Source organism: Capsella rubella, unplaced genomic scaffold, assembly GCF_000375325.1.
Source record: "Capsella rubella cultivar Monte Gargano unplaced genomic scaffold, Caprub1_0 scaffold_6, whole genome shotgun sequence".
NCBI classification, from domain to species: domain Eukaryota; kingdom Viridiplantae; phylum Streptophyta; class Magnoliopsida; order Brassicales; family Brassicaceae; genus Capsella; species Capsella rubella.
The window spans coordinates 16,524,284-16,548,617 of NW_006238918.1; the positions used below are offsets into that span (position 1 = coordinate 16,524,284).

The 24,334-nt window shown below is 41.2% G+C and overlaps 8 protein-coding genes and 1 non-coding gene across 12 annotated transcripts; 2 read left to right on the forward strand and 7 right to left on the reverse strand.

The window, feature by feature from the left end:
• Window positions 1-337: 337 nt before the first annotated feature.
• On the forward strand, window positions 338-2,079 carry LOC17883663 (UDP-glucuronate 4-epimerase 3). The gene has a single exon (XM_006287752.2). The coding sequence runs from the start codon at window positions 596-598 to the stop codon at window positions 1,874-1,876; it is 1,281 nt and encodes a 426-aa protein (XP_006287814.1). The 5' UTR covers window positions 338-595; the 3' UTR covers window positions 1,877-2,079.
• A 156-nt stretch (window positions 2,080-2,235) lies between these two features.
• Window positions 2,236-3,507, reverse strand: LOC17882138 (40S ribosomal protein S13-2). Its single transcript, XM_006288787.2, has 5 exons — window positions 3,393-3,507; window positions 3,239-3,311; window positions 3,009-3,147; window positions 2,729-2,915; window positions 2,236-2,459 (listed from the first exon to the last, which is right to left on the reverse strand). Exons 1-5 carry the CDS (start codon window positions 3,413-3,415, stop codon window positions 2,426-2,428), a joined length of 456 nt encoding a protein of 151 aa, XP_006288849.1. The 5' UTR covers window positions 3,416-3,507; the 3' UTR covers window positions 2,236-2,425.
• A 274-nt stretch (window positions 3,508-3,781) lies between these two features.
• LOC17883660 (transducin beta-like protein 2) lies at window positions 3,782-6,740 on the reverse strand. The gene is made up of 10 exons (XM_006287755.2): window positions 6,408-6,740; window positions 6,142-6,247; window positions 5,888-5,948; window positions 5,485-5,765; window positions 5,060-5,199; window positions 4,912-4,986; window positions 4,716-4,806; window positions 4,344-4,547; window positions 4,202-4,246; window positions 3,782-4,104 (listed from the first exon to the last, which is right to left on the reverse strand). Exons 1-10 carry the CDS (start codon window positions 6,600-6,602, stop codon window positions 4,028-4,030), a joined length of 1,275 nt encoding a protein of 424 aa, XP_006287817.1. The 5' UTR covers window positions 6,603-6,740; the 3' UTR covers window positions 3,782-4,027.
• Window positions 6,741-6,907: 167 nt separating this feature from the next.
• Window positions 6,908-6,980, reverse strand: TRNAK-CUU. The gene has a single exon. It is a non-coding gene; the product is annotated as a tRNA-Lys (tRNA).
• A 927-nt stretch (window positions 6,981-7,907) lies between these two features.
• On the reverse strand, window positions 7,908-8,770 carry LOC17882141 (pectinesterase inhibitor 9). The gene has a single exon (XM_006288596.2). The coding sequence runs from the start codon at window positions 8,674-8,676 to the stop codon at window positions 8,047-8,049; it is 630 nt and encodes a 209-aa protein (XP_006288658.1). The 5' UTR covers window positions 8,677-8,770; the 3' UTR covers window positions 7,908-8,046.
• An 825-nt stretch (window positions 8,771-9,595) lies between these two features.
• Window positions 9,596-17,192, forward strand: LOC17883065. 4 transcript variants are annotated; one of them, XM_023780002.1, is made up of 18 exons: window positions 9,597-10,589; window positions 10,922-11,446; window positions 11,534-11,650; window positions 11,724-13,490; window positions 13,601-13,717; window positions 13,864-14,046; window positions 14,126-14,188; window positions 14,647-14,718; window positions 14,802-15,056; window positions 15,181-15,300; window positions 15,524-15,583; window positions 15,673-15,713; window positions 15,829-15,906; window positions 15,994-16,078; window positions 16,174-16,373; window positions 16,455-16,599; window positions 16,687-16,888; window positions 16,977-17,192. In XM_023780002.1, exons 1-15 carry the CDS (start codon window positions 9,729-9,731, stop codon window positions 16,297-16,299), a joined length of 4,470 nt encoding a protein of 1,489 aa, XP_023635770.1. In that variant the 5' UTR covers window positions 9,597-9,728; the 3' UTR covers window positions 16,300-16,373; window positions 16,455-16,599; window positions 16,687-16,888; window positions 16,977-17,192. The 4 variants fall into 4 exon arrangements, with proteins under 4 accessions (XP_023635771.1, XP_023635772.1, XP_023635770.1 ...); XM_023780003.1 differs by having other exon boundaries at window positions 9,596-10,589; window positions 14,647-14,679; window positions 16,455-16,888; XM_006286622.2 differs by having other exon boundaries at window positions 16,455-16,888.
• Window positions 17,193-18,782: 1,590 nt separating this feature from the next.
• Window positions 18,783-21,523, reverse strand: LOC17881688 (transcription factor UNE10). The gene is made up of 6 exons (XM_023780037.1): window positions 21,196-21,523; window positions 20,636-21,116; window positions 20,434-20,526; window positions 20,080-20,145; window positions 19,226-19,621; window positions 18,783-19,110 (listed from the first exon to the last, which is right to left on the reverse strand). The coding sequence occupies exons 1-6, from the start codon at window positions 21,291-21,293 to the stop codon at window positions 19,027-19,029; spliced, it is 1,218 nt and encodes a 405-aa protein (XP_023635805.1). The 5' UTR covers window positions 21,294-21,523; the 3' UTR covers window positions 18,783-19,026.
• A 308-nt stretch (window positions 21,524-21,831) lies between these two features.
• Window positions 21,832-23,306, reverse strand: LOC17883042 (type III polyketide synthase C). Its single transcript, XM_006290036.2, has 2 exons — window positions 23,007-23,306; window positions 21,832-22,914 (listed from the first exon to the last, which is right to left on the reverse strand). The coding sequence occupies exons 1-2, from the start codon at window positions 23,206-23,208 to the stop codon at window positions 21,932-21,934; spliced, it is 1,185 nt and encodes a 394-aa protein (XP_006290098.1). The 5' UTR covers window positions 23,209-23,306; the 3' UTR covers window positions 21,832-21,931.
• A 108-nt stretch (window positions 23,307-23,414) lies between these two features.
• On the reverse strand, window positions 23,415-24,307 carry LOC17881425 (probable plastid-lipid-associated protein 11, chloroplastic). Its single transcript, XM_006289845.2, has 3 exons — window positions 23,827-24,307; window positions 23,683-23,748; window positions 23,415-23,602 (listed from the first exon to the last, which is right to left on the reverse strand). Exons 1-3 carry the CDS (start codon window positions 24,288-24,290, stop codon window positions 23,503-23,505), a joined length of 630 nt encoding a protein of 209 aa, XP_006289907.2. The 5' UTR covers window positions 24,291-24,307; the 3' UTR covers window positions 23,415-23,502.
• Window positions 24,308-24,334: the final 27 nt, after the last annotated feature.

The window sequence follows — 24,334 nt, forward strand, 5'->3', positions numbered from 1 at the left end:
GGGAAAACCAAAGTGAAAATCTAGCTAAATTGTTTGGGGTTAGAAGATAAAAAAAATCAGAGATTAATGTGTAACACACAAGAGTAAAGGGAGAGAGTGATGTAAAAAATAGTTAAATGGAGAGAGTTGGGGTTTGACTCTCCCTGTCTTAATAAGTTGCTAAATCTCAGCCTCCCTCATCAATTCAATACCTCGTGTTGACCATCATCTTCTCCTATCTTGTTGTATTCGAGTCGTGTGTGTATCTCTCTCTCTCTCTCTCTCTTGTACACAGCAGCGGAGTAGTCCTCCTTCCCTATTAGTTTTTTTACATTTGAGAGAAGAAGAAGAAGAGAAAGACCAAAAATAGAGAGAGAGAGAGAGAGAGAGAGAGAGAGAGAGAGGCAGAGAAACAAAATCTTGAAATCGTTGATCTTGCCTTTGAAATCGGAGAAGCCTATAAACGCTCTCACCAAACAAACCAAACCCATCCAAGAAAAAAAGAAGAAGACGAAGAAAAAAGAAGAAGAAGAAGAAGAAGAAGAAGATTCTCTTGGGGACGCCATTATCGCCCGATCTGAGAGACGAATTTATATATAAACTATATTGGAGAGAAATGAAGCATCTTGATGATATCCCTTCGACGCCTGGCAAGTTCAAGCCCTACTTCCACCGTACGCGGTGGCAATCTTCCGTCGCCAAGCTCGCCTTTTGGTCTCTCGTCTTCGTCGGTTTGATCTTCATCTTCTTCTACCGATCTCCCGTTTCCTCCAATCCCGATCCTTCTCGCCGTTCCCTTCGCACCTACTCCTGGGGCGGCCCCGCTTGGGAGAAACGTGTTAGATCCTCCGCCCGTCTCCGTTTCCGCCGCGGTTTCTCTGTTCTCGTCACCGGTGCCGCCGGTTTCGTCGGTACCCATGTTTCCTCCGCTCTCAAACGCCGCGGCGACGGCGTTCTCGGTCTCGACAACTTCAACGATTACTACGATCCATCCCTCAAGAGGGCAAGGCAGGCCCTTTTGGAGAGAAGCGGGGTCTTTGTTGTCGAAGGTGACATCAATGACGCTGCTCTCTTGAAGAAACTCTTCGAAGTCGTCCCCTTTACCCACGTTATGCATTTGGCTGCTCAAGCTGGTGTCAGGTACGCCATGGAAAACCCTAGCTCCTATGTCCACAGTAACATCGCTGGCTTCGTCAACCTCCTCGAGGTTTCCAAATCCGCTAATCCCCAACCCGCCATTGTCTGGGCTTCCTCTAGCTCTGTCTACGGCTTGAACACCAAAGTCCCCTTCTCCGAGAAAGACCGTACAGATCAACCTGCTAGTCTCTACGCTGCTACTAAGAAAGCTGGTGAAGAGATTGCCCACACTTACAATCACATCTATGGCCTTTCCCTTACTGGCTTGAGGTTTTTCACCGTCTATGGTCCTTGGGGTAGGCCGGACATGGCCTATTTCTTTTTCACCAGAGACATTCTCAAAGGCAAACCCATCTCTATCTTTGAGGGGGTCAACCATGGAACCGTCGCTAGGGACTTCACTTACATTGATGACATTGTCAAGGGCTGCTTGGGGGCTTTGGACACTGCTGAGAAGAGCACAGGCAGCGGTGGCAAAAAGCGTGGCGCAGCTCAGTTAAGGGTTTTCAATCTCGGCAACACTTCCCCTGTTCCTGTCACTGATCTCGTCACCATTCTCGAGAGACTTCTCAAAGTCAAGGCCAAGAGGAACACTATGAAGTTGCCCAGGAACGGGGATGTGCCCTTCACTCATGCTAATATCAGTTCTGCCCAGAGAGAGCTCGGGTACAAACCCACCACCGATCTTCAGACGGGTCTTAAGAAGTTTGCCAGATGGTATTTGGGTTACTACAATGGCGGAAAGAAAGCTGCAAGTTGATCCATGATTGACCATCTCTGCCCTGAGTTTGTAGCTTCTCTTTCTGATTCTGAGATTCTTGTGATTGTTTCACTTTTTAACACTTGCTCTTTTTGTTGGTTCTTTGGCGGCTCACTGTCTTCTTCGTATATGTTTTTTTTACTCAAAACGATTTATACTCCATAGGAACCATAAATTCGAGATTACATTCTTTGTCACTCTCATTACCATTTTATCCAAATCTCTTTAACCAACCATCTTGCTTCTCAGTACAATTCACTATAATTAGTATACTACTGCTTAAATCAAAAGGATATGTTTCCAGTGGTGAGATCATGATCACGTGATTCTCTTTCAACGAGAGGAGCATAAGATGGAAATTGTTACTTCATGATCATATGATTCTCTTAAAAAGTAGGGGTAGCATAAGATTCAATAAAAAGAGGAGGCAAACACATATCAAATCCTGACAAATGAAGAAGACTAAAAAAGTTCAGAATTCATCAAAACAAAAGAGAAGCAACAGACATGTAGAATCTTCCTCCTCACAAAAGCTGAACCTACTTCAGCTTAAGCAACAAGGGTGCTAGCGGTTGTGGATTCACTGCAGATGGAGAGTGTAAGTCAGTGCAGGGCATAGAGAAGACAGGTTGTTTAATGCAAAAGTGTCAACAGGACAATGTTGGCAAAGCGGTTTAGGAAATGATAGTAGTTCATAAGCTGTTCCAAACAAACTACCTATGTAGAGAGACGAAATCTACTTGGGTCTTTTTTTTTTTGGTGTTCGACAAAACTAGCTAGCTAAGAGAGGTAGAGAGATCCTTGAGGTATTGAAAGCAAGAAGTAATAAGAGACAATGGATGAGATACTCACTACTTCCAGACGGGAGGGAGCTTCTTGGTCTTCTTGTAATAGCGAGCGAGGCGGTGAATCCTGCTCTCAACCAAGATGAGCCTAAACTTGGAATCCTTGTCCTTTCTGTTCCTCTCGAGATGCTTGCGGATGGCAACAGCCTTCTTAATAAGGTGGTACAGATCCTCAGGGATCTCAGGAGCAAGGCCTTGCAAGCAAGCAAATTATGGCATTAATTTCATAAGACAAAATGATGGTAGAAGAAAGGAAGATCCAAAGAAAAATAGAAAACACAACACACCATGGGCTTTGAGTATCCTAAGGATTTTGCTTCCAGTAACACTCTTGACCTGGGGAATACCGTGAGAGTCACGGAGAATAACACCAATCTGTGAAGGGGTCAGCCCCTTTTTGGCAAATTTGCAGATTGATTCATCAACCTGTGAAATGGCAAATATATATTATATATATGCAAGGCAGTATTGATTCAACAAAAGCAAGCAATCGAAAGCAGAGATGATAGGAACTTACATCCTGAGAGGTAGTCTTGAGCCAGCTCGGAGACGTTCTCTTGTACGGCAACGCAGAAGCTGAAATACCCTTTCTACAGATACGATACGGACATGTTAGATTGCGCAATTGACGTAACTATCAGAAGAATTACAAGGAAGAAAGAACAACAAACCCTCCACTGTGCATACGACCCATGGTGACAGATTCTCACACTTTCTTTCTTCTGTGAGACTGACTGCCGAAGATGACAAACAGAAACCCTAATTTCCGTTGATAAGAGAAAGAGAGAGCGCTCTTTTAGCCAGGCTTTAGGGTTTTTATTCGTGGGCCTTACATACTTCTGGCCCAGTTTCGTTTTTTTTCGCCCCATCAGAGAGTCCATGACCAAAACAGTTTCTCACACTTTGGTTGTATAAGTTATTTAACTAGCATGGCCACGGAGTAATCAATAATTACGATTGTTCATTCAACCTTGTCGTTCAACAAAACCTAGTTTATCCTCTCTGCGGTGCGGGATACCTCTTCCCGTTGCTTGCTTTTTCTTTAAATTTTGCCTCTCAATTTATTTGTTCGACCCTTGTATTAGAAAATAGACAGTTCTGACTGGAGTTATAACAAAAATTCAGAAACTCAAAAGGTGAAAGCCACTTGAGGAGTGACAGGAAGAAACCTAATTTCATTTAGCTCCAACTCAGGACTCCAAACAAAAAAACTTTTAAGAGTGTTCTCGCAAGTTATGCCGTTTGTATATGTTCCTCATGTGATCGATCAAGGGACTATGTGTTTCTGTATTCAAGTTTACATAGATTACGACTTTGGAGCTTCCCACAGCTTCACTTTTTTGTCATCCCCTGATGTCGCTAAAACCATGGCCTGCCTCTCCCCTGAACCAACGACACCAAAAAGGCAAAAATTATTTAGACAACAAACAACTGTACGACGACAATAAGGAAACACGCAGACAGACAGATAGAGACATACCAACTGTGATTGCCTTGGGTGCCCAAGATAAGCATGTGATATCCCCTACACATCCATACATACAACCGACAGTGTTAACATAGGTATAACAAGGAAATGTTTTGAATAGGTGGTAAAAGAGAATACTAGATAAGCATATCACCTTCGTGGGCTTTCTCAGCTGTGTCCATGACATTTCCCGTTTCAGCACATAACCACTGCAACGTGGAACCATGGCTTGCTGCCAATATCTTTCCCTCCGGGCATAAGCTGAGACGATCATAGTGCAATGCATTGCCTCCTGAGTCGCAAAGTGGAATCGGGAACACTTTCAAAGTCTTTGGATCCTCATCAAGATGATAGCGGACTTCAACATAATTATACAATACCTTTCAGGTTACTTGTTTGATAAATCAAAATCATTCCATCTATCATAAATTCCAAAACATATCCCCTAATGTTACTACTTACTAGGATCTGCTTTGCATATGGCAACAATCAAAATGATGCAGACATTTAAAACAATTCTACTAACCATTGATGTTCCAGACTCTTATTGAACCATCTTTTGAAGCGGTGATGATCTTCTCTGAGTTTGGAGAAAAGCATAACCAAGTCACTGCACTCTGGACACCGTAGCATTGGTTTTAACATGAAACGTTTGCGAGACAAAAGTGAGAAAGAGCCTAAACATTGGAGATGGATTGCATGCTATAGGTAGTGAATGATACCTTGTGGCCTTTCAGTTGCATAACTCTTGAGACCTCCTTGACAGAACCATCTTTCTGATAAACAATTTCCCACACCTACAAACCACTTACTAAGCCATGAGATATGGTCACTACACTCGTAATGGTTTCAAATTAATTTTAAAATTACCTTCACATCTGCAGTAAACGCTGCAGCTGCCAAAAAACGTCCATTTGGTGATACGGCTGCCATGTGGTTTTTCAACTGGTTTGTATCAACATGTCCCAGGTTCCTCCCAGTTTTCCCATGCCAAAGTATGATATCAGTTCCTGATGACGAACAAGGATTAAGGAATAGACAACGAAAAATATACCAGAGCAGGACATTTGTAACAAGAATACAGAAATTATATAATAAAAATTTGGGTAGTCATTACGGTCCAGAGGCAACATCCTTAAGCAATGTTATAATAAAAAATAAAATGAATAGGGATTCTGCAGCCAGTTTGGCATAGCAACGACTGTGTTGTAAATTAGAATAGTATATAAATATAGGTTAGCAACAGGCAACTCGAAATAGAAAACAATTGTATAATGGCCATGGGAAATTCAAACCTTCGGAACAAGAGGCAATGACAGCACTTCCATCAGCAGTACCGTAAGTTGCAGTTGCTCCAGATATGGTAAGGACTGCTCTCTCCTCATGAATATGATGGTGGTCCCATTTGATCCCTGGAAGAGGAAGCTTCCCCTGCTGTTCTTTTTGCCTTTCTTCACCGTACATGTACAAAGATGAACCAGACATAGTATGACAAGCGACAACAATAGATGAGGCATCATCAGCAAACGCCACAGCAGTTGGATGCCCTCCAGCAGGAAGATTTATCCGTAGGAATCTGGAGATAGAAAAAAAAAAGAAGAAGAAAAGAGTAGGATAATGAGAATGGGAATACTTGAATATTAAACTCACACCCAAATAACATCATCTATGGAAAATAGAAATGTAGGAAGGGAATACTTGAAGCTTTTGCTTGAGGCATCATCTAGCTTGAACACCCTGATAACTCCATCGGCGCAAGCTATCCACAGAAACAGGAGCAAAAGTGATGAGAATGTAAAACAGCATAAAATGGCTAACTAAATCAAGAAAATGTTAAAGTAAGATGTTATATCATCATCATCGTCAAGTCAACTAAGGGGACACTTGTTCACAGTGAAGAAGTGAAGGCTGCTCCAGAGACAAAATCTTGAAAACGAGAATAAAAAAAAAACCTGTGGCCAAGCTCCTTGCATCGGATGAGAAACAGAGTCCAGTAACAGCATCACCGTGGCCTTTCAACGTGTTCAAGTCTAAAGGATGATGCCGTTTGTTCTGAGTCTGCATTTCAATAAGCAATTTAGAAAACGAAAAACGAAGAAAGAGAAGCCTCTGGCGTTAAAGTCAACTCATCCAAATCAACTAAACTCGGATTCGTAAATCTCTATCTCTCTCTCTCTCTCTCTCTCTCAGTTGAGTTGGGCAACACTTTAAAACCTACCTTTTCAGTCGCGTGAGATTTGGGATGATTCTTCTTGGGAACAGGATGAATCGATTTGGGATTCCGGATCGGCTCCGCTTTAGCCATGGATTGCACCTCCGATGTCCGCTTCCGGAAGTAGCTACCGAAGAAGAGCACGGCGATCAACGCACCGAGACTAACAGATGCAATGCCCACTATAAGTACCGAATCCATCTTTCCGACAAATCGGATCCAACGATGATGATGATGAAAATTGGAGCACCGAGCCGTTAATGGCGGTGTTTCTTCCCACTTCCTCTTTCTTTCCTAAGAAGAGAGCCTATGCTAATCGAACAATCCACATTTATGTTACCGGCATCGGGGTCGTGTCGGGTCGGGTTTATACGGTATGTTACAATGCATAAAAAAAAAAAAAAAAGAGTAAGTGAGCCATTCATAGTCTCTTCAGATCGATAACCTAACGGGCCCATTAATTTCAAAGCCCATTAAAGTATTCAGCTGAAGGTAAAAAACAATATCGCCCACCGTGGGGCTCGAACCCACGACCACAAGGTTAAGAGCCTTGCGCTCTACCAACTGAGCTAGACGGGCTGTTGATTATTTTCTCGCTAATATTAATTTAATTGCTTCCTGTTTCTCCAGTCGTAAACAACTTTGCGTGGTAGTCGAATTATATATCAACTAGAATCGGACCCACGCTACAGCGCGGGGGAAATTTCTAAATTTTCATTTTTTTTTATGTTTTACACACTATAAAAAAAATTAGTGATGTTACATTAATTTATTTAATAATTGTTGTAGAAACATACATTAAAAATTAGCTAGTATTTCAGAAAACTTAACTAACCGTCTAATATAAAGATGATTATATATATTTTAGACAGTATAAACCAACGAATCTTGTGTATTAATTTCGCTATTATTTGTTTTAGATATGATATTGCAATTACTAAAATTATAGTAACCGAGTGTCTTTGAATATTAAAATTTTTGTTTGTTGTAGTAATTTTTTTGTTGTTATAATTTTATTTGTTTGCAAGTGTATTTCTTGTAGCATACACATTAACCATATAATAGTCCAATTTTATTGAACTTAGTTAGTATCTAACTGTAGTACCTTAGTTAATAACGTGAGAAGTCAATAATTAATTGCATTAATCTTCGGTTTTATACTCGTAATATTTGATTACACAATCATAAAAATATGTTAGGAAATAATTGTAGTTGAATATGGAAAATATCTAAATTGCTTCCTAAATATTGTGTTTTGCTTTATGATTACGTGATTATAGGGATTTTCTAAATGGTGCAATTAATAATATAGTGACCTACAAATGAGGAATGTAATTTAATTTTAAGTTAACATTTATGGTCGGTAATATATCTCTGGTAATATCCAAGATTTTCAGATAGTGCATAAGCTAAATATCCAATTACTGATTTCGGGTTAAATTTTTTTAATTGACCCAATCCAAATCCTAAATGTACTTCTCTTTTACTATATAAGAGATTTACTAGTTTACTGTCACATATGAACGTTCGATTTACACAACTGGTTATAAACTTACACATATATAATTAAACAATAGACCAGATCAAAGAAGTAACAAAAGAGGAAATTTAGGCAAGATCTGCTGATCCAAACACACATAAAGGCTTAGGGGCGTCTGGCTCGGTACCTAGCAGCAGCATAGTGCTCGATGAAGGCAAGTGCATTACTTGTGGTTTCCTCCACATTCTTCACTTTCCCTTTTATCGTAGCCTTAAGTTTGCTCATCCTACGTCCAGGGAACTGACTCACGCAAGTCTCGGCGTCTGTGAGAGCTGTGCTTGTCCACGTCTGAAGGTTGTTTATATGCCAGTCTAGATCTCCTTGGCTCTTCCCCCCTCTCCTGTTGACTCTGTCTAGCTCCGCTATGGCTAGGCTCAGCTGGTTCACACTGTCTCTGATTTGGGTCAAGCAGTCGTGAACCAACGCGTAGTATTGGGGCCTCAACGTTGTCTCTAGGTTCTTAACCTCTTTTAACAAGAACGCCTTTGTGTACTTGGCTCGGAAGAGGCTGGCTTTAAGCGCGAATCTAGCTAGATCCCGTGGATTTTGCATCGCCCGTGAACGTACGTAGCGAGACATCGACCGGACGCACAGGTTTGGGTATAAGGTTGTCCGGCACCATGAGTCTACGTAGGCCTTCGCGTCATAGTTTTTTGATGACGTGGCTGTTGCCGATAAGATGATGAGAGGTAGCATGGAGAGTAATGCGAGGATCAGTTTGTTGTTAGCGGCCATGGCGAATCAGGGAGTAAATTGAGAGAAACAATTGTACGTATGCGTCGAGTCGACGATGGTATAGTATATATTACTTGTCTCTGTGTGTGTGTTTATATATATGCATCATGTTGCATGGCACGTGAATAGATGTGAATGAGCTGGATTTAAGATCACTTGACTTGGATTTGTCTTCGTTTTGTTAGTTTAACTGATGAGCTAGCTAGAGTTTGAAGGAAGGTTACACGAAGGCCGGTAAGCAAGTACAATATATACTGATTTAATTATAAGTCTGTCTATTCGTATAAAATCAAAATTTTGAACGTGATTAAATATTTTTTCAAGCTAAGCTAGGCTAGGGCAGTTGACCAGAGCAAAGTATATCTCACGTCCCATATATATATCAAATAATATCATATCAAAACCACTAATTGTTTTATGTATATATGGAACAGGATCTACGTTATGAAACATAATCTATATAAAGTATAGATATTATATGGTCAGAGGCACACGCGTAATGGAGAGGGTTCAACTGTTGACCCAGATGGTGCGGCGGAGAAAGTGTAAAGGGAGAAGCTTGTGGCCAACAAGATCCTTTTTTAAAGTTCCTTCCTTGACTTCTTTAAGCAAAGCTGCACACACTTTTATTCCCTCCGACCACACATTTAAACTCGATACGTGTCTTCTCGGTTCACTAAATGCGATTTTATTATCAAACCGGAATCATTTATTATTGCAACTTGCAAAGAAACAGAGGATGACGTCTCTATACTATACTCGTCCAACTCATCAGGCTAGTTTACAATTTTAGCCTGTACGAACGATCCACACAAAAAGAAAAAGAACTTTGAGGACTTTTTACAATGGGCCTAGGCCCATTTCCAGTTTGTGTAAACTTATTTTGATTCAGATTCTTTCACACAAGCAAGAGACATGGTTCCAATTACGGACCGGTTGGGGTTTGATTTGGGTTTTCTAAGTTATTAGCCGTTCGTTCGTTCGCTGGTTAAGCATCTCTTCGTCTTCTTCCTTGCGAGTACGGCGACACAGAGGGAGTCAGGGAGAGGACTATGGAAAATGGCCATCTCCCTTCCAAATTCCCATCGATGGCTCAGAATCAACTTATCGATTCTCTCACGTCTCACATCTCTCTCTACCACTCGCATACTTCTTCTTCTTATATGCCTAATACTATCCCCAATCCTAGGTCGGCGATCCTCCGATGGTTCTCTTCTCTCAGCGTCCACCAGCGCCTCTCTCACCTCACCTTCGTTGACTCCAAGTTCGTCCAAATCCTCCTCCAGATGCTCGGTTATATCCGCACTAAAGGCCCTGGCTCTTTCATCATCCTCCCCGACCTCCCTTCCTCCGATCTCCCCAGTCTCTGCTTTAAAAAATCTCGCGGCTTAATCTCCAGGGTTGCTGAGTCCAACGACTCTGAGCGTTTGATTTTCGACTCCACTCGGCTCTTTGCTTCGAGGGAAGGGGAAAGGGCTCAAGATTGCTCTTGCTCCGTCACTTCCCTCGATTCCGTCGTCATGGCCGACGGGTTTCTTACTAACGTGGATCGTTTCGTCGAGACTATGGATGCCTTGTCGAATGGAGCATTTCTAAGAGGGGAAGAGAGTGATCTGGGCTCCAATTGGGTCGAATTGGATTGGCTCAAAGCCAAAGGCTATTATAGCATGGAAGCCTTCATCGCTAATAGGTTAGAGGTAAGCTTGAGATTAGCTTGGTTTAACACCAACACTAGTAGCACTAGTAGTGGCAAGAAAAGAGGAATCAAATTGAAAGAGAAATTGAATGCTGCTGCTGCGTCTGCCAATGCGTTTTGGAGGAAGAAGGCCTCTGTTGATTGGTGGGAGAATCTCGATGCCGCTACCAAGACTAAATTCTGGACTTGTTTGTTCGGGAAGTCGGCTAAATCCGTGGTATGTGCTTTGGATGGAACACTTATATCTGTAAAAATGACTCTTGCATAGGAAAACTGACTATACTGGCTTATATGCTATCAATGCGTACCATTTAGGGCCATCTATAAGTGATTCTGTACGTTAACAATCTAGCTGGACTATGGATTAGGAATGGCTTATAATGTGGACGTTTAGTACCTGTCTTCCCGTATCTAGTTTGTCTATACTTCCTTCTAGGTTAAGGTTCCTTTTGTTTTAGTGTGAACTTGCATTCTGGAAGACTCTGTCATCCAGTCTGAGCCCTGACACAATAAATGCCTTCTAATTTTTGTTGTTACTTGATCTCTCAGATATATGAGATTCTAAGAGAAGCAAATCACGCACCGCAGGGAGATATGTGGCTCTTCAATTTTGGTGAGGGCACTGCAAGTGCAAGGGTTGGGCGTAAAGAAACTTTAGCAGTTTCATTCTGTGACATGATATTAGAACCAAATTATGTATCAAGGAAACCTATTACCATGACCAGTAATTTAAGTGGCTTATACGTTCTTCAAGAATTTGCTTCTCTACTCAGCTTATGTCAAAATGGCTTAGTTCCAGTTCAAAGTGTATTTTTCAGCTCATTGGGCTCTATCACAACCTTAGTTGATTGCATCTTAAGAAAACTACGGGGTTTTCTAATGGTAATCTCTATTGATTCCGTTAAATTTGAACTACTTGAAGACAACACTCAGAAGTGTTCTCCTAGTTCACCATCCAATCAGAGGCTGGGTTCGACCAGCCGTAAACACAAAGGAAAGACCAGGAACATGAAAAAGCCAGCCCGCGAGGATAAATCTGATAAAAACGTTAATTTGCCCACGAAATGCGGAAAGGTACATAGTTTCTATTCCGTCCACAGATTATCTATTTTGATAAATATTTGTGTGGCAACTTGAATTGATCTTTATAGTTATCTCCAGAAAGATCAAGCTAAACTGGAGCTTAACAAAAATAGAGAAGGGATAGCGCTAGAATGCAACAAAGTTCCTACAGCATCAACGATGATCAATAGTTCTGAGGCCTCTGCAGCAACTATGGTGAATTATTTTCTTTCCTCATGTTTTGGCTGAATAGAACTCAGATTGTTTTGAAACTGATGATATTTATCAGGAAGTTGTCCCAGGGTTGGTTGCCAGGAAAGGAAGAACTAAAAAGAAAAGGAAAGAAAAGAACAAGAGTAAGAAATGTACAAATTTGGAAAACACAGGGGAAGTTAATAAGTCCATAGTTAATAGTTCAGCCATCAAAAAAGCTCCCAAATGTGTTTCAAGTTGTACTTCTGCCAATCAGCTTCCTAAAGAAAATATTGATGCTCGGATTACTGGAGAGCATGGTTCATTTAGTTGTGAAAGGAGTAGCTCAGGTACTTCTGCATCTGTTAACGGTGCAGATATATGTGAGTATTCTGGAGAGGAAGAATCGCACGACAAAGCTGAAAGGATGGTCCACGCTGTGAGAGAAAGAATTTCATCCAATTTGGCTTCTGCAGATCTTGATGATGGTCCACGCCGTGAGAACGTGAACACTCAAAAATCTTTCTGTAAAGAAAAATTAACTATGCCTATTGGACGATCCAGAACATTGGAGGAAGGGGAATCCCATCAGATTCACCATCAAAGAAGAGAAGCAGGTTACGGTATTGCCTCCAGCAGTTCAGAATTTGTTTCTTATGAGTGGCCTGCTGTAGCTCCCATGTACTTTTCACATGTTAATTCACACCTTCCAACTGCCACTGATAGACTGCATCTTGATGTTGGTCACAATTTGCATGCATACGTACGCCAACCTTTTGTGTCCAGTGTGCACCATACTAGAAATCCTTCCATTGAAGGTTCTCACAAACAAGTTCTTTCTCGACCCATGCCCATGAGTCTAGATTGGCCTCCGATGGTTCATAGCAATTGTGGCTTGACAACAGCATTCGCTTGCAATTATGATTCTGGAATTCTGGTGGACATTCCTGAACAGAAAAATAAGCCCGAGCTAGGGAATGAGTGCGAGAATAATTGGATGTTAGAGGAAGATTTTGAGATGCACACTGTTTCTGGAGTGGACTATAATCAATATTTCGGTGGTGGAGTGATGTATTGGAATCCTTCCGATCATCTCGGGACTGGCTTTTCTCGCCCTCCGTCCCTTAGTTCTGATGATAGTTCTTGGGCTTGGCATGAAGCTGAAATGAAGAGGTCTGTCGATGACATGGTTGCATTTTCGTCTTCTTACAGTGCAAATGGACTTGATTCCCCAACTACAGCTTCGTTCTGTTCCCCTTTTCACCCCTTAGTCCCGGCAAATCAGCCTCTTGGTTATGTGGTGCCAGGTAATGAAATATCTACCAAAATACTGCAAGCTCCAGCAACAACAAGTGAAGCTGCAGGTGAAGATGAAGTCTCCGGAACTTTGGCTACTTTATCAGGGGATGTTGAAGGAAATTCAGGAGACTCACTTCCTTATCCGATTTTACGCCCTATAATCATCCCAAATATGTCAAAATCTGATTACAAGCGTAGCTATGATACAAAAAGCCCAAATGTTCCACCTACAAGACGCGAGCATCCTCGTATAAAGCGGCCACCATCACCTGTGGTACTATGTGTTCCACGTGCTCCTCGACCACCACCACCTTCTCCTGTGAGCAACTCCAGAGCACGACGAGGTTTTCCAACTGTGAGGTCTGGAAGTTCAAGCCCAAGACATTGGGGTATGAGAGGCTGGTTTCATGACGGTGTAAACTGGGAAGAACCTTGTGGAGCAGAGGTTGTTTTACCCTGGAGAAACAAAAGCCTTGCAGTCAGGCCGATCATTCAGCCTCTACCTGGGGCCCTCCTGCAAGATCACTTAATTGCAATGTCGCAATTAGGTCGAGACCAAGAGCATGTAAGCAACATCTTTGACGTCTATGTATAGCTGAATTCTGTCATTTTTTTATTTTTTTTTGGTCACAGTTAAATTCTGTCTAAGTTGCGTTTATCTATGCTATTTTACAGCCAGATGTAGCCTTCCCTCTGCAACCACCCGAGTTATTGAATTGTCCAACGCAAGGAGAATCTTTATCATTGATCCAAGGTCTTCTTAATGATGAGATAGATTCTTTCTGCAAGCAGGTAAGCACAATTCTTTATTTATTTTTCCATATGGTTCACTTACTGCCTTTAGTTTGCAGCGATCTTATGAGCGTCTTTGAAGTTTATATTTAAATTTCTTAGGATGGTGTTTCTTCTAATCCTTTCAATTACATACTGCTCGTAAGGTTGCTGCAGAGAATATGGCCCGCAAGCCTTATATCAATTGGGCAATCAAGCGGGTTAGGCGATCTCTCCAAGTTTTATGGCCCAGGTCTAGGACAAACATATTTGGGTCATCTGCTACTGGTTTGTCCCTGCCTTCTAGTGATGTGGACCTTGTGGTTTGTCTTCCTCCAGTGAGAAATTTGGTGAGCAAACCCAAATGTAGTTCCTATTTATGCATTACTTTTTGAATTAGAAGATCTGATACTCTTATACCCGCCTCAGGAACCTATCAAAGAGGCAGGAATTTTGGAGGGTCGCAATGGTATAAAGGAAACTTGCCTTCAGGTATGATTAGTGCGGAAGTCATGTTGCAACTTTTGATTTTTTTGGGCTTGGTAGATCTTGTTCTTCAAATGTTTCTCTACTCTTTAGAGGCGTGGCAGTATACAATCAAGAATAGGTTCTTAACTATACATTTACTTTATTTTAATTAGGAGATATATGCTTCTATATTTTTGTGTTAGGCGCTAGTCTAATCATTTTCGTATATGCTCCTATCTTTCTTAATATGCTGGTTGCTCAGGCTGTGCTGCATATAAGGGAACGAGAATTGCTTTAGTATTGTGGAAGCATTGTAATATACTAGATTTGTGAATTATGCTTGCGCCTGCACTCTACTCTACTTCTTTTTTCTTTCTAAGAAACTGTTTTTACTCTGTTTAGTAAATAAGAGTCCTATATCTGACAGTTCACTGGTTGTATTTTTAATTGAATCCACTTTGCTACCATGGTTTGCTATCCAGCATGCAGCCAGGTATCTCGCCAATCAAGAGTGGGTAAAAACTGACTCCCTGAAGACAGTTGAAAACACAGCTGTAATACCTCATTTATTAATGATTAAACAACTGCTAGCTATTTCTCATGCTTTCGTTCATATGGTTTGTTTATAATTTTGCAGATACCAATTATCATGCTTGTTGTGGAAGTCCCTTGTGATCTGGTATGCAGTATACAGACACCAAAAGATGGCCCAGACTGTATCACCGTTGACCAGGACAGCAGTGGTAACTCTGAAATGGCTGGATTTGAAGACTCTGCAGGAGGAGCGACCTCTTTGCCAACAAACACTGGAGTTTTGGCAAATGCAAAATCTGTCCGTCTTGACATCAGTTTCAAAACTCCATCCCATACGGGACTGCAGACCACACAGCTGGTATTTATATTATTCTGTTTTTCCATAGCTTTTTTCTTACATTTTACTCTCCTCAATTGTGTGTGTCTCTGTAATGTCTTTCCCTTCTTTTGGCTCATGTTTCCTAAGATGTTCTTTTCCGCAGGTCAAAGATCTGACTGAGCAATTTCCAGCTGCCACACCACTTGCTCTGGTGTTAAAGCAGTTTCTGGCTGATCGTACCCTGGATCAATCATACTCTGGTGGATTAAGCTCTTATTGCCTGGTGAGGCATATCCTTTTACTTAAGGAATATGCTCTTTTCTTTTAGATTTTCGGTGTTACGTCTCTGTATATTCAATGCTGGTCCTGGTAATTGGTGCTTGTCTGATTTAATTAGAACCACTGTGACGTTCTTGGACAGGAATATCCAGCCACATTTTTGAATCTATCCACTGAAACATGTTTCAATATATGTTTTTCAATCTTAACGAGTATAATTATTGCAGGTCTTACTGATTACACGTTTTCTTCAGCATGAGCATCATCTGGGGCGCTCTATCAACCAAGTACATATTTTTATTGTTTGCGTCACAACAGCTATCTTGTTCAGGTTTCCTCGATATATTCTTACTAATTGAAAGGAAGTATTTTGCAGAACCTTGGGGGGCTTCTAATGGATTTTCTTTACTTTTTTGGGTCAGTCAATATGGTTACTACTTCTCTTTATAAATTTGTTAATTACAATGACTGATATTTCTCGCAAGAGGGTGATATGATGATATTTGGTAATGTGGGAGTGCTTGTTTTGCAGTAATGTGTTTGATCCTCGCCAGATGCGTGTTTCAGTGCAAGGAAGCGGTATCTATAGGAATCGGGAGAGGGGTTATAGGTAAACATTGCAGGCTCTGTCAAAGTGCAAGTGCTAAAAGTGAAATACTAACTTCTATACCTTATGTTTTTGGTTATCTGCTTATAGTATTGATCCGATACACATTGACGATCCTCTTTTCCCAACAAATAATGTGGGGAGAAATTGCTTCCGTATACACCAATGTATAAAGGTAAGTTGGATAATATATGCATCTATCAATGCCTTTGTCTAAAACATGCGGCGAGGAAGAAGCTGTACGATAGTAAAGATGATTTATTCTTGCAGGCATTTTCTGAAGCTTACTCTGTTCTGGAAAATGAGCTCACATGCATGACTAGTTCTAGTGATTCGTGTGGGAAACAGCTACACAAGTTGCTTCCAAAAATCATCCCAAGTATCATTTCATCTTAGGAATCGAGATGTCTTTTCTGCACACGTTACTTCTCAGAACTATCTTGTTGCATATTTTAAGTATGCAGAGTTGGGTAGGTAGATTGCAACTCTGAAATCCCTATAGAAGCTCCCTTATTTCAGCACTGACCTTGATTTTTCTGTTCAAAATGAAGGTGGAATTGTGATAACTCTGGAAGTTAGAAGCTGCTGATAAATATGATGTTTGCAATTCCTGGGGTTATTGTTATTTGAGGCTGGGAAGAAGTCAAATTGAAATTGTGAAGATAGGCAACTAACTGCATACAATTGTATCCAATGGTATTGGCAGAGACTCCAGTGAAAGGCGCTTATATATGTATTATACGTAGTTTGGTTGCTCAACATGCCTTGGTTGGTTGTATGAAGCAATTAGGAACAATGCGATCTAGGGGGAAGCTGCTGGAAGAGAAAGAGCAGAGGAAAATCAAGTGTCAAGAATGGGGAGGGAGGGAGATAAAAGAGGCGTGTTAGTCAGCAGCAAGACACGCCTGACTGAACTGGATAAAGTAAACTATCAGAACTGAAGACGCATTGTTTTGTAGAGGCATGGGCCAGCAGTGATATCGAGGTGTGTACAATTATCTTTTTAAAATTTTTAATTTGGAAGCTTCATAAAAGTAAACAAATATTTTATAAAGTTAAATACCATTGACCAGAGATGATTTGGGCGTAAGTGGGGAGCAGTAGAGGAAGAGAAAGAGAGAGAGAGAGAGTCTTGAATCCTCTTCTACATCTCATGCCCACACCCACCTACGTCTTTTGTTTGTAAGATCACATCACACTATAATACTATATATATTTACTAGTGCGAATCGAATTTGTGTTATGCGTTCAATCAATAGAGACACAAGCCAAAGAATTCTTGATTTGAAGCCCATATAGATACGATTCTGCTGCAGTTTAGAACATGTCATGGGGATGGGGGAGACAACTTCTCCTCGGGTTAGGGATAGATCAAAGTTAATTAAGTTAAGAGCCTTCGGAATTAATAATAATAATTTTTATGAACTCAAGATGGAATCAATCTACTATGATGTCTAATTTGGGAGTGGGCTATCTCTAAAAGTGAACGTGTGACTTTAAAATTAAAATTGGGCCATTTGCGTCGGCGGCGATACTGAGTTTGGTATTTTGTGCGTGTGTGTGATCTCTCTCTCTCTCTCGCCGTCTATCGTCGTGCGTGGTCGTTTAGTCTCGGTGTGAAAGGAATCGTATTTAACCAACATTTGACTTTACTTTCCTGCGAGTCGTATTCTGAAACACACACACATTGCATGTGACATATCATTGTATCAAATCATCATTTGGCTCATCTATATATATATATATATATACTCTGCATCTATATACAGTATATATACAGACACAGTACACTCATTATCAAAATTGTTATAGCTGTCTCGATTAATTTAAGACCAAATAATCGTATCAAAGATGTATAATCAGCTCTCACACATATTGCCAAGTTCAACTTGAAATAATTTACGTGTACATAGATTAAAAATTACTCCTTTTAACTTCGGTAACATCATCGTCGCAACCACCGTTTCCATATCTTTTTGGGAGTATATATTATCAAACTTAACTATCAAACCAACTGGTGTCGACCTTTTTAATTGGACTTATATATATATGATTTGATTTTTATTTCCTCATCTGTCATTTTCTCTCTGTTCCGTGTGTCTCAATTACAAAATTTAGAGACTGCTGCAACGAAATATACATAAAAAAATTGTCGCCACAAATTCACCTAATAGGCTAATACACATACAAGAAAATCTTTTTGGATGGATATATACATATAATGTATATAGTATTTTTTATTTTATTTTATTTATCATATACACGAGTACACAACTTGGTTTCTTTGATAAAGAAAGTAGTGTATCCTACGCTCAATATCGTCGTCCCACAGTTAACTTTTTGTGCGTTCGTTTAATAGTAAAAGGCCGGACAGATGATATCTTTTTTTATAAGCAATAGAAAGAAAAAAGAGTGATAGATAGATAGATAGGGTTTGTAGTGTTGCACAAAAAAGAAAGATAGGGTTTGTATTGTATTGGTGACGATTGATTACTAACTTAAGTTGCATTTTTTCTCATGATTTTTAATAAGAGAGTCACTTTTGGTTACTAATAATTTGATTTGTTCTCTCACAAACGTGTGGTAATGGTCGGGGCCAAGTTGACCTATTAACACCCAATCATTTACGGAACCTTTAAAAATAAATATTCCCTCTCTTTTTATATTTTGTTTCTTTGTACCACAAAAAAATAAAAATAAATAACATATACATTTGTCAACAATTATTGTGGAATTTTGCAGACAAAGCATATGCTCTTGTTGTGTCTTCTCCATTTAGACTTTTCACTTATTCTATCAGTGACATAATTAAATTTGTGAAAACGACGGATTATCTACTGTACGTATATTTTGAACGCACTTTATCTAGAAAAATAGAGTTTCGTTTTTTTTGGGTTTAATAAAGTGATGCATGCCTGGTTACAAATTCACTCAAACATAACCCCATTATTTTTTGTCGGACGTACGATATCCAATTACAACCAGATCTTTTTTTAAGTATGTACGTACGTATATCTTAATTCATTCATGAGTAGCCTATACACATAAGCTAATTATCTTTTTTTATAAATATATATATTGGTGACTACCACAACGAATGATCGATGGAGATGTTTAGAATAATCATTTTGGATTCGAAGGAGGAAGCTGTTGCTGCATTTGCTGATATAATGCTGCCATTCTGCTATATGCTTCCATCGTCGTTGGCTGCACGTCGAAATATAAATATGGTCATGCATGTTCATTTTGATTTTGATGACATATATATATATATATATATGTAACATTGATTAGCTAGATAGATATATAGAAAAAGGTCAACCTGCGACGAGCATGCAAGAAAGGCGGCCATAGGATCGGGGATTAGAGGAGACTGAAACCGAGTGTCGTTGGAAGAAGCCTCCCACGATGGAGAAGTCATGGCGGCAAATGGGTTTGGCATCATGTTGGCATGGATACTAGGAGCGGTTGCAGCAGCAGCAGCAGCAGCAGCGGCTCGGTTCATAGAATTAAGGTCCAGGAGACCGAGACCGGGCATCCCCATGCCAATCCCTAAACCCATGGGATTGGACATGAGAGACATTTGTAGTTGTTGTTGTTGCTGCAAGGCCATGGGAAGCATCATGGAAGGCATGTTCATTCTGCTCATCATGCTCACTTGTGCTTGAAGTTGTTTCAAGTACTCTATCACTTCATCCAACATGGATGCTTTGTCCGTCTAATTCCAAATTATAATGAAATAATGATCAAACCAAATCTTTTTATATATATCTACTATAATTAACCAAACCAATGCTATACGGATTTAGTCAAGCATGTGTGTACATCATATACATGTGATATAGATTGCGTTGATTTTTGAGTCGACAGCCACAAGGCATATATGTAAATAAAGGGGTATATGAATGGACCAACAGGACCAAGTAATAATAAAGAGATGTAAAAATAAGTTTTTAGAGGGCAAACAAATAAAAGATCGAGCATAAGTGTGTGGAGTAGAATCATCTTATGAGGTCCATATCTTTAGATGCATTCACTTCGCTTTGGTCCACCATCTTCTTTTTTTTTCTCATATTATCTTCATATATACACATACAATTACTAATCAACTAAACTGATTGTAGCTAGCTACTTTCTTTTGACTATATGTAGCACGTAAAACGACGAGGCACGTACCTTGCTGGAATTGGGAACAAGTTTCTGCAAAGTCTTCATCCTTTGATTGATCTTGTCTCTCCTCTTCTGCAATGAAATCGGTCAAAAGTGCTGTTACAATTAATTTATCAAAGGAGTGACGCATTGAATACCCTTCTTAAATAAATAAATAAATAAAAAGGAAGTCACAAAGCATGTCTAATGAAGACGAATATACATACAGTACCTTTTTTTAAAAAAAAAATTTGGGTTGGTTATAATGTTAATCATAAGTACGAGTAGATATACTTATAACGTGATAAAACTTGAAAAATAGATGAAAATAAGAAGAAGAAGAAGAAGAAGGTTTGAGTGAGTGAGAATATATATTATTACTCGTTCGGATTGGTTATGAATAGCAGCGGCTCTGCTTCTCTTGGTTGAAACTGATGATTTGCCTCCACCTTTCTTCTCTTCTTCTTCCTCCATCTATCGTTTTCTCTTCGTTAATTTTTTGTTTTTGTTTTTGTTTATATGTACAAAAGTGATATAATTACCTATAGAAGAAGAAGTGAATGCATAATATATGATGACTTGCCTGTGGCCGGCTGTGGCAGACGGAGTCATGATCGTCGATGGTGTTATCAGGCGAGCCCATTGATGTTGAGGTCAAACCGATGTCGTAAGTGTCCATGGTCAGGCGCTGACTCCCACTCCCGCTCCACTCCGGCGCCACTCTGGCTCGTTTTACACCGGCCATGGTACGGCCATCACTACACGATCCCACTCTAGTGGAGCCAACCCCACCGTGCTTGCTCTGCTGCTCCTGGAGGTTTGAGCAAGGGACAAGCGCGTCCATGGCCATGGCGGCTCTGGAAGAGCGATGGTGGAACCATGGGACGAGCTCATCAGTGGGCTTAGGGTTTGGGAGGCGAGTAGCTTGGTCCACTATCGACTCCAACGTTCCACCGGCCCCTGTTGAGTACTTCGTCGACGAAGCCGTCACTCTCGGTGGACCTAAGCCGTGCAAGCCCAGTTGCCCGTTCTCCCACGTCAGCTCGGCTACCTCGTAGTCTAACCTGCAAACAAACAACAAATTAAATTAGAAACTGCGGACCATATCAAGATGATATCTTATTATATAAAGTAGGCGGGTACATGGGGATATCGGCGGCTGTGGTGGAGCGGACGGTGGTGGCGGCTACTGCAGCCACCGGAGTATCATCTATGTGACAGTCGGGAACACATTGGCTCATCCTAATTCTGAGTATTTGCAATTTAAAAGATTTTATTGTGTTATTGCATATCTTCTTCTCTTTCTTAAAAAGAACTTTTTTATGTGAACTTTTCTAGTAATCACGTAATGGACAAGTGGGGACATGGTACTTGAATCGTTAACCATATGTATTTAGTTATATAGGTCCCTTCTTTTAATGACCTGCTTAACACCTGTTGAATGTTTCGTTGACACCTTAAATGTGAGAATCAATTATATATAACTCACATATATAGTTTGTCTTCTTGTCATGTTCAACTACGTTTAGTAGGATTCGCTCAAGTGTAATACTACGTAGTGTCACTATGTTGCGTATGTTCTTTTGCTAGAATCGAAGGAAGAGTGGAGGATAAAGCGGTGAATAAATATTACTACGTGGATGCATGGAGGTCCATTGAGTAAGAGCCCAATACTTTTTAGCCGAGTATCATAGAATCATTGGTATTTCTATGATTTCCCATTGTAGAACAAAACTAATGCAAGTATAATGCAGCCATACGCTCATACACATATACATGTATCATGTATGTGTTGGCATCGGTTCATGAATAGTTAACGTGCCGACTCTCATACTGTTTTATTTGTTTGTTTACAAATGTCCGGTTCATACATAGACATTTAAAGGCTCCTCATGAGAAAGCCTTCGAAAGTGATTCCCGGTCCGAAAGCTAAGCCCAGACCCCACTCTTCTCCCCCTGTGCCTTTCTTCTCAAGCTCATCTCTCACTTTCTCCATTATGTAGAAGATGGTGTTGCTGCTTACGTTCCCATAATCCATTAACGCCCGTCTGCTGCATTCCAGTTTTTCCGGCTTCAGCTTCAGCTTTGTCTCCAGCCCGCTCAGGATGGCTGGTCCACCTGGGTGAACTGCCCAGAAAAGGTCATTCAACTCCAACGACCCAGAGCCAGAGCCAGCCTCTGCAACTAGCTTCTTGCAGAACTCCTCGACATTGTCTTCGATCTTCTGAGGGAGGTCTCTTCCTAGCTTGAAGCTTATGCCCTCTTCTGAGAGCCGTCCGTCGATCACCCCATGTGTTCCAGGCAGGAACTGCTGCATAGCACAGTGCAGCTCCACGAAAGGAGATTCCGACTCTGTAGGGTCTGCTCCGATGATCAGGGCAGCTGCTCCGTCTCCAAAGAGTGCAGCCCCGACTAAGTCGTAAGGGCGAGCTTTGTTAGGCGGCCGGAATCCCAGAACCGTAGTCTCAGATGTGGTGAGCAGCACCCGGCTCCCTGGGTTGTTCTCAGCAATGTCTTTGGCCACACGCAGCCCACTCACACCTCCGTAGCATCCCAGAAAATACAGCATCACTCTCTGAACCTCGTTGCTAAGGCCCAGCTGTGCCGAGAGGTAGAGGTCACCCCCGGGTAAACGGAACTCACTGGAAGAAACATAGACAAGATGAGTTATATCTTGCACCGCCCTTCCCCATTCCTTGATGCAAACCAAGCTCGCTTCATATGCCATCTGTACAACCGCCTCGTTTGCAATCTCAAGCCTCTGTTTGATAGTTGGGGAACCCTCGGTTGCAAGCTCAGGATATTTGTGCAGGGTCTCCCGAGACATGACTGTGTAGCGTGTCTTCACAGTTGTGGTTTTACCTAACATCACCAAGTCACACATACATGCTCATCTTTGCACAAGTGGTCAAAGGAAAAGGTTGACAAAAAAGTAGAGGGAATGATGAAGTTACACAAGTGTTGCAGCTTGTCTCTGATAGACAGGTCATCACAATTGATTTCACGGAGATACTCCTCCACGAGATTCTCCTGGGAAACAACATTGCTCGGGAAGGCCTTACCTAGAGCAAGCACTGTTGCCTTCCCCTGATTTGCAGTCCGCCTTGAGCTTTTGCCTATTTCCTTTCGTTTCTCTAACCTTGCGGACGCCAACATCTTTTCCAGTTTCACAATAAAACAATACACAAGGGATTAGTGATGGCCTTTTTAACTCGTGGAAAAAGGGCATGGAAAGTGTGGGTGGTGTGTTTGTAACAAACACAGACAATAACCCAAAATAAACTCAAGCGTCACACTTCGGGTGATCCTCCCTATTCCTCCCTATATTCCTGCTTCATCTATTTGAGACCCAACCCAATAAGTAAAAGGAAGATGAGTTTTGAAAGAGATGGAGAATGGTTTATTAGTAATACACAAGAAACAAAGCTTAGCTAAATATACAAACATCATTCATTCTTTCCAGCCATAAGGAGCACGATCAACTATTAAGTAGTCTCCTCTGATGTCCTTGGCCACTCTGATATCACCGTCCATATACACATTCTCAAACCTGTGGAACCAAACCCAAACTCTTTCTCTTTATCTTATATAGCATTCGAAACTCGTTGTTTTAGTAAATAGACAACTCACCAGCCTTTCCCAAATGGTGGCAGTGGGAGCTCCCAGTTCTTCCCTCTTAACACTGCGCTATTGAATCTGAATATCAAAATGCAATCCAGTTAATCTAGAGGCTAGAGGTTAGGCTACACACTCTGTTTTTGAAGTGATTTGAACCTGAAATTGACTCTCTGCGGGGAAGCGATTTGGATATCAGAGCGTACGAAGAACACTCCGTCCGGCGGGAAAGTGATGACGTTGTTGAGGATCCGTTTCTTCACATCGATCACCTGCAAAATGTCTCCGGCGGTCGTCCCAAACAATCCCGCCTTTTCTATGATGAAGAGCTGTTCCTTCTCCGTCGTCCAAAGGAGCCGCCACGTGGCAGATAAAGAGTCGCCTGTGGTGATGGAACTGCGGCCGATGACCGCCATGGATTCGATGGCATTCACGATAGCATCTCGCTTCGTGGCGTCTTTCTGGGTTCTCAGACCTCGATCCTCGTCGGAGATCAGCTCCAGCAGGCTCCGCTTGGCTCGCTGTGCTGGATTCGCGAAGATCGAACAGCTTGTCCGAAAAGCGCCACGACGACTGCGGAGTGGAGGAGGAGGAGGAGGACTTGCCGAGAGCGCGAGCGCCATGTTTGCACATAGCAATTCGCATGGTTGAGGTTGCGAGTAAGAAT

Coding starts and splice junctions, on each gene's coding strand:
- LOC17883663 (XM_006287752.2), top strand. CDS start 596: ATGAAGCATCTTGATGATATCCCTTCGACGCCTGGCAAGTTCAAGCCC.
- LOC17882138 (XM_006288787.2), bottom strand. CDS start 3,415: ATGGGTCGTATGCACAGTGGAGG. Junction 3,312..3,392: donor GGTCGTATGCACAGTGGAGG/GTTTGTTGTTCT, acceptor TCGTATCTGTAG/AAAGGGTATTTCAGCTTCTG. Junction 2,916..3,008: donor TAGGATACTCAAAGCCCATG/GTGTGTTGTGTT, acceptor CTTGCTTGCAAG/GCCTTGCTCCTGAGATCCCT.
- LOC17883660 (XM_006287755.2), bottom strand. CDS start 6,602: ATGGATTCGGTACTTATAGTGGGCATTGCATCTGTTAGTCTCGGTGCG. Junction 5,200..5,484: donor CATTGCCTCTTGTTCCGAAG/GTTTGAATTTCC, acceptor GTTCGTCATCAG/GAACTGATATCATACTTTGG. Junction 4,247..4,343: donor AGCTGAGAAAGCCCACGAAG/GTGATATGCTTA, acceptor ATGGATGTGTAG/GGGATATCACATGCTTATCT.
- LOC17882141 (XM_006288596.2), bottom strand. CDS start 8,676: ATGGCCGCTAACAACAAACTGATCCTCGCATTACTCTCCATGCTACCT.
- LOC17883065 (XM_006286622.2), top strand. CDS start 9,729: ATGGAAAATGGCCATCTCCCTTCCAAATTCCCATCGATGGCTCAGAAT. Junction 10,590..10,921: donor GGAAGTCGGCTAAATCCGTG/GTATGTGCTTTG, acceptor TTGATCTCTCAG/ATATATGAGATTCTAAGAGA. Junction 15,714..15,828: donor GATTTTCTTTACTTTTTTGG/GTCAGTCAATAT, acceptor CTTGTTTTGCAG/TAATGTGTTTGATCCTCGCC.
- LOC17881688 (XM_023780037.1), bottom strand. CDS start 21,293: ATGAGCCAATGTGTTCCCGACTGTCACATAGATGATACTCCGGTGGCT. Junction 20,527..20,635: donor TCTGCCACAGCCGGCCACAG/GCAAGTCATCAT, acceptor AGAAAACGATAG/ATGGAGGAAGAAGAAGAGAA. Junction 19,111..19,225: donor TTCTTGCATGCTCGTCGCAG/GTTGACCTTTTT, acceptor TTCGACGTGCAG/CCAACGACGATGGAAGCATA.
- LOC17883042 (XM_006290036.2), bottom strand. CDS start 23,208: ATGTTGGCGTCCGCAAGGTTAGAGAAACGAAAGGAAATAGGCAAAAGC. Junction 22,915..23,006: donor AGACAAGCTGCAACACTTGT/GTAACTTCATCA, acceptor TGGTGATGTTAG/GTAAAACCACAACTGTGAAG.
- LOC17881425 (XM_006289845.2), bottom strand. CDS start 24,290: ATGGCGCTCGCGCTCTCGGCAAGTCCTCCTCCTCCTCCTCCACTCCGC. Junction 23,749..23,826: donor CCGCAGAGAGTCAATTTCAG/GTTCAAATCACT, acceptor TTTGATATTCAG/ATTCAATAGCGCAGTGTTAA. Junction 23,603..23,682: donor CCACCATTTGGGAAAGGCTG/GTGAGTTGTCTA, acceptor TTGGTTCCACAG/GTTTGAGAATGTGTATATGG.